We start from the raw sequence: 16,037 nt of genomic DNA, 5'->3' as shown, positions 1-16,037 counted from the left end.
CAGTATGAATGACATATGCAATCAACTGCAACTAAATTAATATTTGGAGTATCAGTAAATGAATTAAATCTAATTACAAGTTTAAATCCATTCCACCAAAGTCAGCAGATTCTGTTTGGCCGGGACTTGGATGTTTCTTGTACACATATGTTAGGGAGTGTTTGTGTGTTTGTGAGTTCACTCTGACAGAGGGAGAGATCTTCAGCCCTATATTTAGAAAGGCATCTGGAGGGGGAATATGGAAGCATCTCTCTCTGCAAGACTCAATGTTTGTTTTAAGTGAGCTACAAACTAACTGGCTACTTTCCCACTCAGAGAAATAAAGCAACCATATGCATTAGTACTGTACACACTGTTTGACTGAATTTGTACTGCACTGGGGAGAAGAACAGACCCATGCTAACATGTCGTTTGACTTCAATAAACACATGTAGACTCCAGAATTTTAAGACTTCCTTATTATTAGTTCAGCCACAAGGACATTTTTCACACTATTAAATATGGAAAGAGGCCATAATTGTCAGTACTGGCACTCTCATACTGATAGGGAGAAGCGCCATCTTTCTGTGACACTGATGAAGCTCCCTGTGAACATGACGAGATGTCTCGTCTATCAGGGTAATGGGCTCCCATTAGTGTTTCATCTAACACTAGACACTCTGTGACAGGAAGAAGAATGCCGCCATCATTTTGAGCTTGAAACCAGGTCGCCGGCTTCAAGAGGAGTCATGGAGCCATCCATTTCGAGGTGAGGTGGGAATTTTAAAGCAAACGCACATGGTTTTGCTTCAGGATCCAGGTTTTACACAAAATCAAACAAAAATGGTTTCACTGGTCCAAAATCTCACTCCACTTAACTGTATATTAAACTTTAAATATGTTATGATTTTGCTGCTTCATAATTTACCTGGACTGGGCGACGACACCGACAACCTCTGCATACAGATCAGCCACTATGTGCATGTTGGTTGTGTTGGGCCCAAGGTACCTGCATGACAGAGAAAGACCATCATTTTTACTGACTTAACAGCTCTTACATTTACAGTGAGTACACTCGACTGAGGGAAAATTTAAATCATGTAAAATGCTTATTAGGCAGATTTACTCATGCAAACACATGCAGGAAAATTATGGATAATGGTGGATGGAGGAAAGAACTTGAATGGATCGTTACCCCTCTTTGTACTTAAAGTGTTTGAAAGCCAGGTTAATGACTTCCTGAATGAGGCCGTCCAGAAGAGGGTGGAGAGGGATCTACAAAGAAAGCCAGAAAAAGGATGAGTAAAAAGACATAAATGAACAAACTAAATAATAGAATATAATTAAATAATGCATTTCATTAATTCATATATTTATTTATTACTTTATATTAAATAAGTACAATCAAATAAAATATAAATGATTAAACCAAAATTGAAATAAATTAAATACCTGTTTTAAAACCTCAATAAGCACCAGTGAGAATATGAAGTCTATTGCTAAGTCCCTCCTTTCCAACAGATAATCTTTCTGCTGTTCATCACTGAATGAGAGAGGGAACAAAAAACTGAGTAAATCACATTTTGATAAACAATCACTGCTTGCTTAAGTCAATAATATAAATATGCTTCCGGGGTTTGTGCCATGAGAGCTTCTGAAATCCTCTATGGCCTGTATTTGATTCTGAAGCACTGATGTAACCAAAGCTAACTGCCAATAGCGATATTTGATTACGGTCTGCGGACATGAGATCGCATATATCACTGCTGAGGAATTTCTACCTTGCCTTTACCACTAATATGTAGCAAAGAATTTAGGCTAAGAAAATGTTTCAAGTAACCCATTTCTAAAATACATTATTAAAATAAAGTATTATTTTGACATTAGGCTTACATAAAAATGTCCACAGGAAAAAGATCCACCAGACGAGCGCAACTATTCAAAAACAGCCAATCATCACAGCCCTTTAGCTATTACTGGCCTAAAGTCAGATGAGCTGATGTGCAGTGCACTGCAGTAGAGATTGTATTTCATAAGATGAAGGCAAGGCTTCCTGATGACAGGCATCAATCACACACTTCCATCCACACTAGATCACACATACATAAACACACAAATCAGATTATACTGATTTAAAGACTTGTAAAAGTCTTGACGAGCAGATCCTTGACTTTGTGTGCTCTAGTTTCATCTCAAGTATACTCAGGATGCAAACTGACCAAACATTTCACCATACCCTATATAAGAGTATTACTTTGTCTAAAAAGAGTTTAAAAATAGTTCAAAAATTTGTAACTTTAAATCTTGGTGAAGACTCACTTTTTGGACTTGGTGTTTGCACGTGGGCGGTACTCGTGGGACTCGTCTTCTAAGCCGTTCTGTCTTTTATACCAGTCAAATAAGGTCCGCAGGATGGAGGGCAGACAATACTCGGCAAGAGAGCTCATAGTGCTGATCAGCTGCGGGGAAACATAGGAAGCAACTTCAGGAAATTGTTCATCAACTGTCACAGCACTAATTGTACAGCACAAAATGCAAAGGGAATTAACTCTATGCACGGAATGGAACATTAGCATACTGCTTACTGTACAGTATATACTGTATACCTATTTTATAAAAACAGTATGTGAAACTTCGCAGCATCCATATTTTAACAACGGAAGTTATCTGGGTAAATTATGCATGCAGAAAATTTACATGTTATGCATAACGCTTAATTTAAAAAACAGTGGGTAGTACGGTATGGCCAACATTGCTTGAATGTGCCCATATAAAAGACTCAATGTATTGTATTAGACTGTAATGCTACATCTCAATTTGTATTATATATAGTATACAATATCTATACACTAAATAGTATTTCAAATAAGAATTAGCATGCTATAAATCGTAGTATGTTGAAATGATTATCCCAAAAGTATCTGCATGGTTTATTATTTCCATTGGAAATTTGAAGTGTAGATCTAAAGAAACTAACCTGACTAATATTGCCCACCACCCACTGTGCTTTAAAGAAGGATTCAGTAGTATGTCCCAAAACATGTCAATTCTTCTGTTGCACACTCAAAAATATGTACTTTTCTTCCAGAAAATGAAAACATACTTTTAGTGCATACTGTAGCTTAACTAGGCAAATTGAGATGGAGCATAACTGAAATATTATTATGGGTGGTATTGGGGTAATCAGAAAACAGCCAGAATTGAGATCCAGGCAGTGGATGCGGTCATACAGGCTGAGCAAAACCAAATAGAGGAAGGGAGGGGTGTCTGGGCAGAGACGGCCTGGTATTCCCCCCCAACCACTGTGAGATGTTCATGCACACACACACACGTTCAGACTGCTTAAGAATTCAGTACAGAGGGGTAAAGTTGGGACAGCATTGCACCAACTATAGGAATGCTATTCTTAGAGTCTGACTGATGATGACTAAAAATCTACCAATAGAGAAGGGCAAGAAATTTGGATGGTATGGGAGCACATCATTTATTATTTTTCAACATTACTTTATCATTTCTAGAGCTATCAATTAACAGTGGAAAGAAAAAAAAATCTACAGCCCTGATTGTTTAATTGTGATCTGTGTATCTGGCAGGATAAAAGTCTTAAATGTCAGGAAGGATATGGAAAATGTCACTTAAAGTGCCCCTATTATGGATTTTTGAAAATTACCTTTCATGCAGTGCGTAACACAGCAGTGCAGAATGAAAACATCCTGCAAAGTTTTAAATATGAAAGTGCACCATATATAAAGTTATTGTCTCTCAAAAGAAAGAGTCGACTCTGAATCATTGAAACGAGTCATTTTTAAAACGAATCCCAAGCCATTTCATTTTGACGTCAACATTAAACATTAGCATATTCCCCGCCCACTTGTTGGTCTTTTCGCATTGGTCTGAATGAAAATGCAAATTCATTCTTTGCCACTAGGTGCTGCTTTTGGAGCTGTAAAAATAGCGGGGAACGCTGTACACAAAGCAGCACTGTGCTCACAAACGCTGCTTTATCAGGCATTACAGGCATGATTAAATGCAAAATGAGACCAATCGGACCACTCCCCGCAGATTAGCGTCACGCAAAGAAGTGGTTTGGAAAAATGAATCGTTGAGCGAATCGTTTGGGAGCTGTTGAGCAAGTAAGGTAAAAATAAATGCATATTATAAGAAAATGAAAGTGTTTTTTGACCTTGCATGCATGTAAACCTGTTGTTGGGGACTCCCAAAACCAAAATATGAACCTTTCATTACCCATAATAGGGGCACTTTAATCTCACCTGATCAAACTGTGGGTCTTCTCCTCTTTGTAGAGACTTGGTAAGGGGCTTTTCCTGCAGAAAATCAAAAAGAACTTAAAAGTTGTAGATAATTGGCAGATTCCCAGCTGGAAAACATTTTTTTTTTGTAATGAATGAACTTGAAATAACATACAACCAATGGAATCTGCACTCGCAAACCTTTACAGACTTCAGACTTCATTCACCAAGTTTTGAGTGTTAATTTTCCGTTATTTATGAGAAAACGCTCCCTCGCTATTGACTGAATCAAAGAATATAGAAGACCAAGAGGCGAAACTATGATGCTTTTTGGGTAACAGCCACTAGGTGGTACTTCGGTAGCGCGGCCGCCATTTTGGGGCGAAAATTCCAACTGGACAACATTACAGATATACAGAAATAGACAGAATAACAACAAAAGAGAAGTCAAAGTGGAATAAAATAACCCAATGTTGGGCAATCAACTGCACAAAATATCAGTGTGACAGTAAAAATCTTGCCTTTTATCGTTTTCCCAAAGACCGTAACTAATTAATTCACAAAAGTGTATACTGTGTTTTGAAGTGGGACATAGCGCTGTCTTAAGCACCTGCTAACTTTAACTGTTTTTAGTCTAGTAGTAAACTTAAATCCTTTTAGGAACTGCAGGTCCTATAGCCATAGAAACCATAATAATGATTTATATGGATATGGCACTATAGTTATAATGAGCATATGCAACTTTTGTTACCAAAAGTAACAAAAATCCATTACTTGCAATATTATTATTTACTATTACTCCAGTAGGTCTGAACGTTTCAATCCCCTGGAACACACTACAAACATGATGATCTCTAGAACATGATGCATTGCTGTGTCTGTCATAATTAAATCATTAAACAATTTAGGAGAAAGTGGCTGTACTTATGCTTTTTTTTTTACATAAAAGGTTTTTTTTTTTTACAGTCTTCCTTTAACGGACATTAATATAAGACAAGACTGCCAAAACAGTTTACTGTCAAGATGGTATTCCTGTTGTATATTTATTGTCCAACATTCTTTCTGTCATTAATTTAATTTCATATGTTGGTATTAATTCAGTGTTTACAATGTTAACACTTGAACTTAAAATATTTTCAACCGAAACTGACATGGTTTCTAGAGAGCAAAAGGTTTTGTAAAAAAAAAATAGAGAAGACTAAAATAAAGTCTGTAAAATAAACTATTAAAAGGATTTGATGATCACTAGTGTAGTGACTGTACATTATTGTTGTCATCGTTCAGGCTGTATTTCAGGTTTAATGTACGGTTTTTTAAACAAAGCAGCTGATATTTGCGATAGCGACAGCTAGAATCTAGTGGACTACTGAGTGGTTTTCACCCCAAAATAGCGGAAGCGCTGGGCGCCGCTGTTGCAATAGAACGTTCTACAGAGGTTCGCCTCTTGGTTTTCTATACTCTTTGACTGAATTCTTTGGCTTTCCGTGTTCTCACTGTTATACATTAGGGGGCTCTATTAAACATCTTCTGAATAAGTACTCAAGGTCAAATCAAGTGGTTAACCCCATAACACAGAGACACACGTGTGGATACATGCACACACGCTTTCAGGTTAACAAGGGTGGACATGGTCAAAAGATTCAAGATTGTAGAATTCTACAAACAGGTTGAATATAGATGTCTAGGTCATGGCTGTTTCTAAATGGAAAAGATTCTATTATGGTTGAACTTTGAATCTGATGTGAAGTTACTGCTGTTATCTATATATTGTGAACTGTACATTACTGGCTGTTGACTTGAAAATGCACTTGACAAAACTCAGCACCTCAACTGTGATGACAAAGTCACGAATGTGAAATTGATTCATTAACTTAAAGCACACACTGTCTGGGAACAGTGTGTCTGTGCACAGAGATATTACTTAAATGGGTGTTGCTGAGAGCTTTGACTGCTTACTGTTTGTTCCGTGAGCTTTTTGGCTTGAACATACGAAGTAGACAAAACCCATTCCTGTCCACTGAAATCTGCACTCCAGTATAATGAAATTACAGTGATACAGAGAGACCAGGCAACCTGAGCCACTGCAGCAAAAACAGACACAGTATCTCATGGCTATTAGTGCAGTTTGAAGACACTGCTCCGGGTGCGTGTTCACTGCTGTGTGTGTGTTCACTGCTGTGTGTGTGCACTTTGGATGGGTTAAATGCAGAGCACAAATTCCGAGTATGGGTAATCATACTTGGCCACATGTCACGTCACTTTCACTTTCACTTTCATTAATTGTGAAGTATTAACATTCGATGCCTGCCAACTAAAGCAATTACTAATGAAAGCCAAAGCACAGTCATTAATAACTTGTATGCCATGGCTGTTACATATCTCTCCTCCTTTGTCTAATTGATTTAGACAGCATACTGTACACTTCCTGTTTTTCTAGACTACTCAACATACCAGAGAATCAGCTAAAATGAGGCGTAAGAAAGCCTCAAACCAAACTCTTGACTTGTGGTGGCTGCTTTAATATGGGCTAGACGTTATTTACTTGCATTTTAGGTCTTGCATCTCAGACTATCTGCATGTAAATGCTTTGAATAATTAGATCCCAAGAGATGTTAAACTTTGTCTTGCCAGAAAAATGTCTGACATCAAACAAAAAAAGGGTCTCTTACCAGTGGTTCTGCCATGATGATGCGTATTTTGCGTTCAGACAGGGTAGTGAAGTTGGCGAACAGGCTTTTGAGGACATACTCGCCCGGTTTGCTTTCTGGGTCCACGGTAACCGGCATGGTGGAAACAGGACCTTTCCTCTCGCCCAGAGCGCTGCTCACTTGGGGGAGGGGGCGCTTTCCTATGGGGGATGCTGGAAACGCACAAAAACAAAAAAACAAAAACTGAATTAGTTTATTATGGATCTTATTAGTAGCTCAAATTGGTGCACTGACAAGCGCCGGCATGTTGTGTGGTGCTAGTGACTTGAGTGAATACGACTTGGGTGATTTTCTGATCTCACACAGAAGCAAAAATGCCTGGCCAATCAAATGCTTTGAGATGGAATCAATTTGTCAGATTATCAAATTAAAAAACATGACAGATATTTTGACAGCTATGAGATACTGAAAGTGGTGGTGTCAATGTTAGGGTTGAGGCCTGAGTCTATGCCTTGAGAGCACCATCTCACATCGGCCAGGGACTGAGCAGCTGGTGTTTTCATTTTTGGCATGACCATGTCATCGCTCCCAAAGGGGGGAGGGGGGTCAGCAGGCAGGTCGGGGCCGAGGGAACCCACGTCATGTGGCTGCAGAGGCTTCGAGCATGTGCTCCTCTTAGAATAGACCCCTGCAACCTCACAAGTCACAAGCTGCAAAACGAATAGGAAAAAAAAATCCTAATTCCTAACAGCAATATGAGTAATTTAAAGAGACGTGTAGTTGCTTAAAATGAGGCAATTACCTCAAAATAATGATTGCATAAGTGTTTTTATGAACAGTTAGAAATTAAAACTGTTAAAGGTCTGTTCATTAACTAGTTTTTGCTAATATAAAACTAAAGCAATCCATGTCAAAACAGTGATGCACTGCTGCTTAATCCCCCAATTCACGTGGCATCAAAAGCAGTCAATCCCTCTACAAAGTCACAATTACACTTTTTAGGTCTTCATTGTTAACTAGACCTTTTCATTTTTCTGAAGAGAATATGTGAGTAGTGTAGTGGATGTTTGTCAAAGCATTGATACTGCATGCGTTTGCGGTCTCTGTAATATTCTGGTTTTCAGATACAGTTCGGACATTCTTTCAGTAAGCTCCAATGAAGAAATGCACTGCAAGTCAGGCTGATATTTTGCGATCTGAAATTCCTCTGGCAGACCTCAGAGTTTAAACTTCACACCATGTTAATAGGAGTTCATGACCGGACCACTGCTCAGGTCAAGGGTAGAACAATGGAATTAGTACTCGTGCTAAATGACATGAGACAAACCACCTAGAAGGAAACCAGAATATTTAGAAGCTGTTGGATGCTCATTATCAAACAAGACCAAAACAGACGTTGAATATTTGTTAATCATCAATTTGAATTCACAACATACGGTTGGCTTGACAGTCATCTGTACATAACATTAACATCAACAACGTTATTTATGGACAAGCAACGGCCGTCAGTTGACACCTCCGAATTTGCTGTCGAGCCTGAGCGGTTCAAACTGAATGAGGAGGGGAGCTGCTGGAAAGGAATTGTGAAATATTTTGCTCACTTAATGAGCCTTGAACACACTATCAGGAATCTACAGAATGCAACCTCCTTACAGCAAGCGCTGAGAACAACACCCATGCACCCGCAAACCTTTCACTTATGTGGCACCTACCAAGGCCCTTGATGAAGCTGATGACGCTGGCCCGACTCCACCGCACGGGAGAAAGCTCCATGATGCAACCGTGTCAGTTCCAGTAATCCAAAACAAAACTAGCCCTCTACCTCCGACAGAGCTCCATACTTCCCCTCTGTCTTCCCGCCCTGTCTTTGTGGACCTGCAACATGCTGGGCAGCCCTATCAAACAGCCACGAACTTGGGATAGCAGGGCTTTGCTCTTGGAGTTATGGGAGTAGGAGACCGCAAGTTCAAGGAAACACAGCCTTCCTGTGTAGCTCCTAGTAGACTTTTGATAAAAGCAAGCCCTAACTGAGGAGAAGGTCAAGCTGGAATTCAAGCAAAGCCAAGAGAGAGAGTGAACGATTGAGCGAGAAAGTGAGAGAGGGTGGGAGGGACTATGTGGTGCTATATTTAAACTCAGCACTGACACATACTTTTCTAACACATTTATTTCATTTTACTGGGGATACACACAATTCATCTTCAAAACATGGATACATATAGAATTTGGAAATTGCAATGAAATCTATTAAAGCGTTACATTCTATAAATGAATTACAATGCCCTTTATTAATTTGCATTGTGACATCATAATACCCGTTATGACACTGTGATGCATTTATGATATCATCACTGGATTTCACTGGAATTCACACTCAGTAAATATGCTATCTTAATGGCTATTGTGACACCTCACTGGATTTCACTGCACACTTCAGTGAAACCAGTGATTCTGATGTTATATTTCACTGAATATGACATATTTCACTGGATATCATAGGTATGATATAAACATTAGCAGAAGGGCTGTTGTGACATCATCACTACATTTCAATGTTTACCATTGAATTCACTGGAGTGCGCAGTGATCAGAATCAGAATCAGAATGAGCTTTATTGGCCAAGTATGTTTACACATACAAGGAATTTGTTGTAGTGACAGAAGCTCCACAGTGCAACAGAAAGACAGTAACAGGACAGGACACAGGTAATAAAACAAAATAACTACAAATAGCCAATAACCAATGTACAAAGCAGCAAAAAAATAAAAAATAAAAAATACACAATATATAATATATAATATAGGCGACTATGTATGTACAGGTCAAGTATGTGCAAATTAGAAATAAGAAAAATAAAAATAAAATAAGTGAGTGTGGTGAATGGATAATGAATTAGTTGTGTGTTCCATGTTTATTTATTGAGTGTTCATGAGATGTATTGACTGAGGGAAGAAACTGTTCCTGTGTCTGGTCGTTCTGGTGCTGAGAGCTCTGTAGCGTCGACCAGACGGTAACAGTTCAAAGAGGTTGTGTGCTGGATGTGAGGGGTCCAGAGTGATTTTACCAGCCCTTTTGCTCACTCTGGATGAGTACAGTTCTTGGAGAGTGGGGAGGGTTGTACCAATGATTCGCTCAGCAGTCCAGACTACCCTCCGTAGTCTTCTGAGGTCAGATTTGGTAGCTGAGCTGAACCAGACAGTTATTGAGGTGCAGAGGATGGATTCAATGATGGCAGAGTAGAACTGTTTCAGTAAGTCCTGTGGCAGGTTGAACTTCCTCAGCTGGCGAAGAAAGTACAACCTCTGCTGGGCCTTCCTGACAATGGAGTCAATGTGAATATCCCACTTCAGGTCCTGAGAGATGGTGGTGCCCAGGAATCTGAATGACTCCACTGCAGTCACAGTGCTGTTCATGATGGTGAGTGGGGGGAGAGCAGGGGGGTTTCTCCTGAAGTCCACGATCATCTCCAGTTTTGAGCGTGTTAAGCTCCAGGTTGTTGAGACTGCACCAGACAGCCAGCTCCTTAACCTCCTGTCTGTAAGCAGACTCGTCACCGTCCTGGATGAGGCCGATCAGTGTGGTGTTATCTGCGAACTTCAGGAGCTTGACAGAGGGGTCTTTAGATGTGCAGTCGTTGGTGTAGAGGGAGAAGAGCAGTGGGGAGAGAACGCAGCCCTGAGGAGCTCAAGTGGTTTCCATTTGTGATCATGTGATTTTCAGTTAGGAGATCTTGCGATGCATTTTAAAGCAAAGTTGGTGTCGGTGTCGATTTTGACTTCACATACAATTGTAAGTATTAAAAATAGGCTGATTAAATTTGCATTTATTTTAATATAATACAAAACATTTTTCATCAGAGATTGAAATATGATTTAAGATGGAAGTGTAAGCAAGTTTAGTTTGAAAAAGTGTAATAGTAAATAAGACACAATTAGACATAAATAAGAAGACATTTATTTGCAACAACTGAATGCTGCCCTTTGAAGGGAGTAGGGCATAGGGGTGCTCACATCCATTTGGAATTCGCCCAGCGTCTAACCTGATTAAAAAAATATTAATTTAATGTATCCATGTTATATTTCATCTGCAGCAACACTGTGAACTTTTATAATGATACGTTTGGTCATTAACTTTTAAATGCATCATTATGCAAACACATGAGCAGAGTTCTCGGCATGAAAGACCCGCGATGTGCCTCTTCATTTCTCTCCAATATGGTAGGAAATCAAACTAAACGAAATGTGGATGATATAGACCAATTTCATGTAGACGTCACAGTTACGTCACTCGCAGCTGCGCACGTATTGGGGTGGCAGAAACAAGCAGAGTGAAATGGGAAAACTCCACAGAATAAGAGATAAAATGTACTGTTGTCCCTTTGGATATCAGAATCGGAATGCAAATAATTTATATTGAATACTGTCATCAAAAACGCCATTTGAAGCTAAACGCAGACATTTAAACGGACAGACTAATGAATGAAACCTGCTATGATTACTCTACTTTTAAAGCATAAATTTGATTTAAACAATTGGTCTACATAATATTCACATATTGTCACGTCTGTATGTTGAATTTCTGTTTTGACCTAGTTTTTGCTCGTCTCGTTTAGTTCACCTGTTGTTTATTAATTATCCCATTTGCCCCTGTGTACTTAAGTCCTGAGTTCTCCCCAGTTCTTTGCCAGTTATTTTTTGATGTTACGTGTGTTAAGACTACCCTGAGTTATTCCCTTCTATTCGTGTGGATTATAATATTAAAAGACTTTATTTTTGGATTCCCTTCTCTCCGTGAAGTTTGTTCTACCTGAGATCGTAACACACATACAGTTCATAGGGAACGTTTCGGGTTATTTGACTGAAACCCTGTTCCCTGAAAAAGCGGGAACGAGATGCTGCGCTTAAAGTGCTATTGGGAACATTCTTTGTTCGACCAGTTGTTGAAGCACGTGTGTCAAACACAGAAAAACGTCACAATGTTTACTAACATGAAAAGGGTCTATTCATTTCCCATTGGTCTCTGACCATCATGGCCTCCTAATCATCCCCTTACACTGATTGGCTTCATCACTCTGTCTCCTCTCCACCAGTAAGCTGGTGTGTGGTGGGCGTTCTGGCGCACTATGGCTGCCGTCGCATCATCCAGGTGGATGCTGCACACTGGTGGTGGACGAGGAGACACCACCCCTCACAATGTAGAGCGCTTTGAGTGCTTAGAAAAAGCTGAAAAGCGCTATATAAATGTAATGAATTATTATTATTAACTGTGACAAGATGATTGACAGGGCAGTTTAAACAGTAACAGGATGCACATAACTAAGCAACACAGTGTCCGTTAAAGAAGCAGCTATGATGAAGTAGTATGTCCCAAAGCGTGCCTACTATTCTGCTACATACTCAAAAGTACTTTTTCTTCACAAAAGGGCATAGTATAAGCAGGTGAATTGGGACGCAGCAATGGTGGAACTAGTTTAAAATGAATTAATGGCTCTTGTGAGCTGGAGCTTTCTGTCAAAAGACCCATATACTCATTATTTATAAGTCTAAAGATTGTTTACCTAGTTAATAAAATGACACCATCATGGAAAAACTAATAGTTCAAAACTTAACACTAAAATAACAGATTTTGCATTTTTCGAAAAGCATTAAAAAAATGATTTATTCATTAAAAGTTAGCTTTTCAGATGAGGATATTTATATGGTACCAAAGGAGGGTCAAATTTAACTAAAGGAACACATAAAGCTAAGAATATACACAATAATTATGAATCAATGCAATGCAAGTCCAGACACACCGTCATCTTTATAATGACTACAAAATCCATTCCAAGCGATTGCCCGGAAATACAGTATAATATAGTAATCGCGCTAGAGACCCACTCTCGATAATGACTGTCTAAATGTCTAAGTGTTAAAAAGAGACAGCAAACTGCACTTTATCAAGATAAACATGCAGTACCCTTTTCTCCATCTTTATCTCGCCATGATTATTTGTTGCTACATCTTATCGTAATAATCACTTCGTACACAAGCTAATTCACAGCAGGTTGAGCTTATATAAAAAAGGTGGCTCTAACAAAAAAAAAGGAATAAAAGAGAAAAAAATTAGAAAGAGAGCATGCAGAAAAGGAGATCAGATGGACTGGAAAGAGATTTGAGTGGATTTGCTTGAGTGAGTTAGCAGACTGTTACCAGGCCACCTGTTCTACTTCACAGGGATCGAGCAGCATGTCTAAAACACACGGGAACAAATTAACATCCACTGGACAGCAACACATCTCCTTTGCACAAGAAAAACACATCTGTATCACCTTCAGTTGACAGTTCTACCTCTGCTGACAATGCAAGGTAGAGATCCCTCTAACACACAAACACATACACACACACACACACACACTACAGAGCAGTGACTTAACATGTCAAACTGTATGTATTTGAAAGGGTCATTTGTGAGACCTTGTTTATACAGGTGATGTAACATTTCCCATCCCAGTGTCATGAATCTTTTTGATCCAGCACATTATCATTATCATGCACATTCAATGTAAACTCCATTCGCTTTTGATTTAACATTCAAACTGAAATGTCAGACTCTTTTAGTAATGTTTTACATAAGGTCATAACAACTACTCTATCAAATAAATTTAATAAAAGAATAATCAATGATGAATCAAAATAGTTGTTCCAGCCATTTTAATCTAAACTAGAATTGCTTAAGAAATAATTCAGGTACACAAAGTTCTCCATTTGTCCCTCACGCAAAACAATAACCCTTAAACAAAACACACTATATTCCACTCAGACTTTATAAAATTATGCTTTTCATAAATCATCATCAGAAACATAGAATGTCACTGTCGCCATCATCATCTGCATCACCCATGACATAGTATAACCTTGACATGATGGCACACGCTCACACTGAGAGGTATTGACGAGCTCAAATGCAGCACGTGATGAAAAACAACAGCACAAATCCTCCTGATCACGTCACGAGCCCCTTTAGTCTGCAGTCATTACATAACACAACCTCTCCAGCCAAACACTAATGAACCGGACACACGCACACATTTAACATCATCACTTTACAAGTAACATCCTGAGTGCTTCTACGAGTGTGAATATTAGACAACCAAAGTCAATAATCTCGGAAATAAAAGGAGGATGTAAACATCCCAGAGTGAACTGAACCATTGAAGTCTCCTGAAAATGTTGTGGTTTATATCACGTCACTAGCACTAAAGAATATAAAACTGAGGAAACGCATAGATTCAGCAGATCGTAAACAACTCGGCACACAAATGCAGTGGCATCTGCATGCCTGTACTAATACTGCGTGCATGTGTGTGTGTGTGTGTGTGTGTGCAGAGTTCGTACTCACTGCTGCCCCAGGATTTCAGCAGAGACTTGATGCTGATCTCAAAAAAGCCTGAGTCCTGCTGGCTGGCCATGGCTGGGTAGCAGGCTCAGTCTCTGTAGCGACACAGAGATGAGAATCCCGCTAGAGAGAGTTGGTGGAGTGATGCAAAAAGACAGAGAGGCTGCTTTACAGAGACATAAGCTGCAGCACTGTCTTTCGCTATGTGTCCTGTGTCAGCTCTGAGCACCAACTGTTCTCTCTCCTCTACATGTCTCTTTCCTGCCCCCTCCCTGCCTCACGCTCGCTCTCATCAGCCGCTTTCTCCCTCGTTCACTCTGCATTAAGAGGATTGGCTCTCAGAGAGAGACTGAAAGAGAGAGAGAGCGAGCTGCTGTTGGTATTGTCCAGTCTCTCTGAGAAGGACATCAAGAAAAAGGGAGGGGGAGGGGTTTGTTTGTTTACTGCGGTACTGCCCTGACCAGGGCTGCATTACCCAAAAGCACCGTAAGCCTAAGTACATTGTAGATCCAGTGGAAATGCAGCACAGATTGGTACAGAACAACTGTACCTCAATGTTCTGACAATGCACTAAATGTTAATATGTTTTCAGCAGAATGATGCTGCAGTGATTGCATGGTGTGACTGCAAATCAAATCATTTTTAATGGTATTTGATTTTACAATTAGTATATTAAAGGCATAGTTAACCTAAAAAGGAAAATCTGCTGAAAATATACCCTCAGGCCATCCAAGATGTAGATGAGTTTGTTTCTTCATGGGGACTGGAGAAATGTACCTTTATATCACTTGCTCACTATTCAATCCTCTGCAGTGAATGGCTGCTGTCAGAATGAGAGTCCAAAGAGATAAAATGTATGTTTTATTTTTTGGTTTGAAGTTAAAAGCATCACAATGATTGATTTGTTTCTTACAAACACACCTTTTCACCTTTCACTAAATTTGTGTGGATTACTTTTGGATTATTGTGATGTTTTTATCAGCTGTTTGGACTGCACATTTGCCGTTCTGATGGCACCCATTTACTCCGGAGGATCAACTGGCAGGCCTGCATGTAATGTAATGCTAAATTTCTTCTAATCTGTTCTGAACAACGAAACTCATCTACATCTCGGATGGTCTGAGGGTGAGTACATTTTCAGCAATTTTTTAAATCTGGGTGAACTATTCCTTAAAAATGAGGTACTTTAATATTATATGCACAATTAGATTTTATAATGCAGCAGGTGGAGGGCAACAGCCTGTCACACGAATCACGATCTTTTGTGTTCACTGTGCATGCGAAGATGACATGTCAGTGTGTGGGAATGGGATTACATTGTCACATCACCTGCTGGCTGACATGCAGCACTGCAGCCAAACACTAGATCGTACATGGCATGTGCTCTCGAACACACATACAAGTAAAAATCCGATTCAGTACCTCACTGACTTGACTCATGCGGGAAGGCACGACACTTAACTTATGACATCATTGTCTTCTCTCCTGTTTTAGCTTTTTTGAAGTCCCAAGACAGTGATGTCACCACTGGGTAATGTCCCTATAGGACAAAGGGCAACTGAAAGTTTTGCTTTAAGATATTAAACAAATCAAAACCTCAGCCTGTCCAAATTATACAGCCTAATATAGCTGACTTGCACCCTTTGCCTTTTGTATTTAAAATAAGAAATAAGGGAGACAAAGCGGGAGTAGACTAGAGCTGATTCATACGAGCCTGTAAGGGTGGTCTGTTCATTTTGTCCCATTCTTTGTAGTAACAACAAATGTATGGCCAGTATGCAAC

The 16,037-nt window shown here is 39.4% G+C and overlaps 1 protein-coding gene across 1 annotated transcript in view; it reads right to left on the bottom strand.

Annotated features, from left to right (window-relative positions):
• LOC306866161 (protein furry homolog) overlaps positions 1-14,477 on the bottom strand; it is a 48,136-nt gene extending 33,659 nt beyond the window's left edge. The window contains exons 1-7 of the mRNA XM_079411226.1: positions 14,258-14,477; positions 6,899-7,089; positions 4,251-4,304; positions 2,299-2,438; positions 1,432-1,522; positions 1,175-1,254; positions 908-988 (exon numbers count right to left, since the gene is read on the bottom strand). Of these exons, the coding sequence (XP_079267352.1) occupies positions 908-988; positions 1,175-1,254; positions 1,432-1,522; positions 2,299-2,438; positions 4,251-4,304; positions 6,899-7,089; positions 14,258-14,327 (707 nt within the window). The 5' untranslated portion in view covers positions 14,328-14,477. The remainder of the gene's footprint in view (positions 1-907; positions 989-1,174; positions 1,255-1,431; positions 1,523-2,298; positions 2,439-4,250; positions 4,305-6,898; positions 7,090-14,257) is intronic.
• Positions 14,478-16,037: the final 1,560 nt, after the last annotated feature.

Source organism: Barbus barbus (genome assembly GCF_936440315.1).
Source record: "Barbus barbus genome assembly, chromosome: 47".
In the NCBI taxonomy this organism is placed as follows: domain Eukaryota; kingdom Metazoa; phylum Chordata; class Actinopteri; order Cypriniformes; family Cyprinidae; genus Barbus; species Barbus barbus.
The sequence above is the reverse complement of the archived record's forward strand: the minus strand, read 5'-3'. Positions and strand labels throughout refer to the sequence as shown.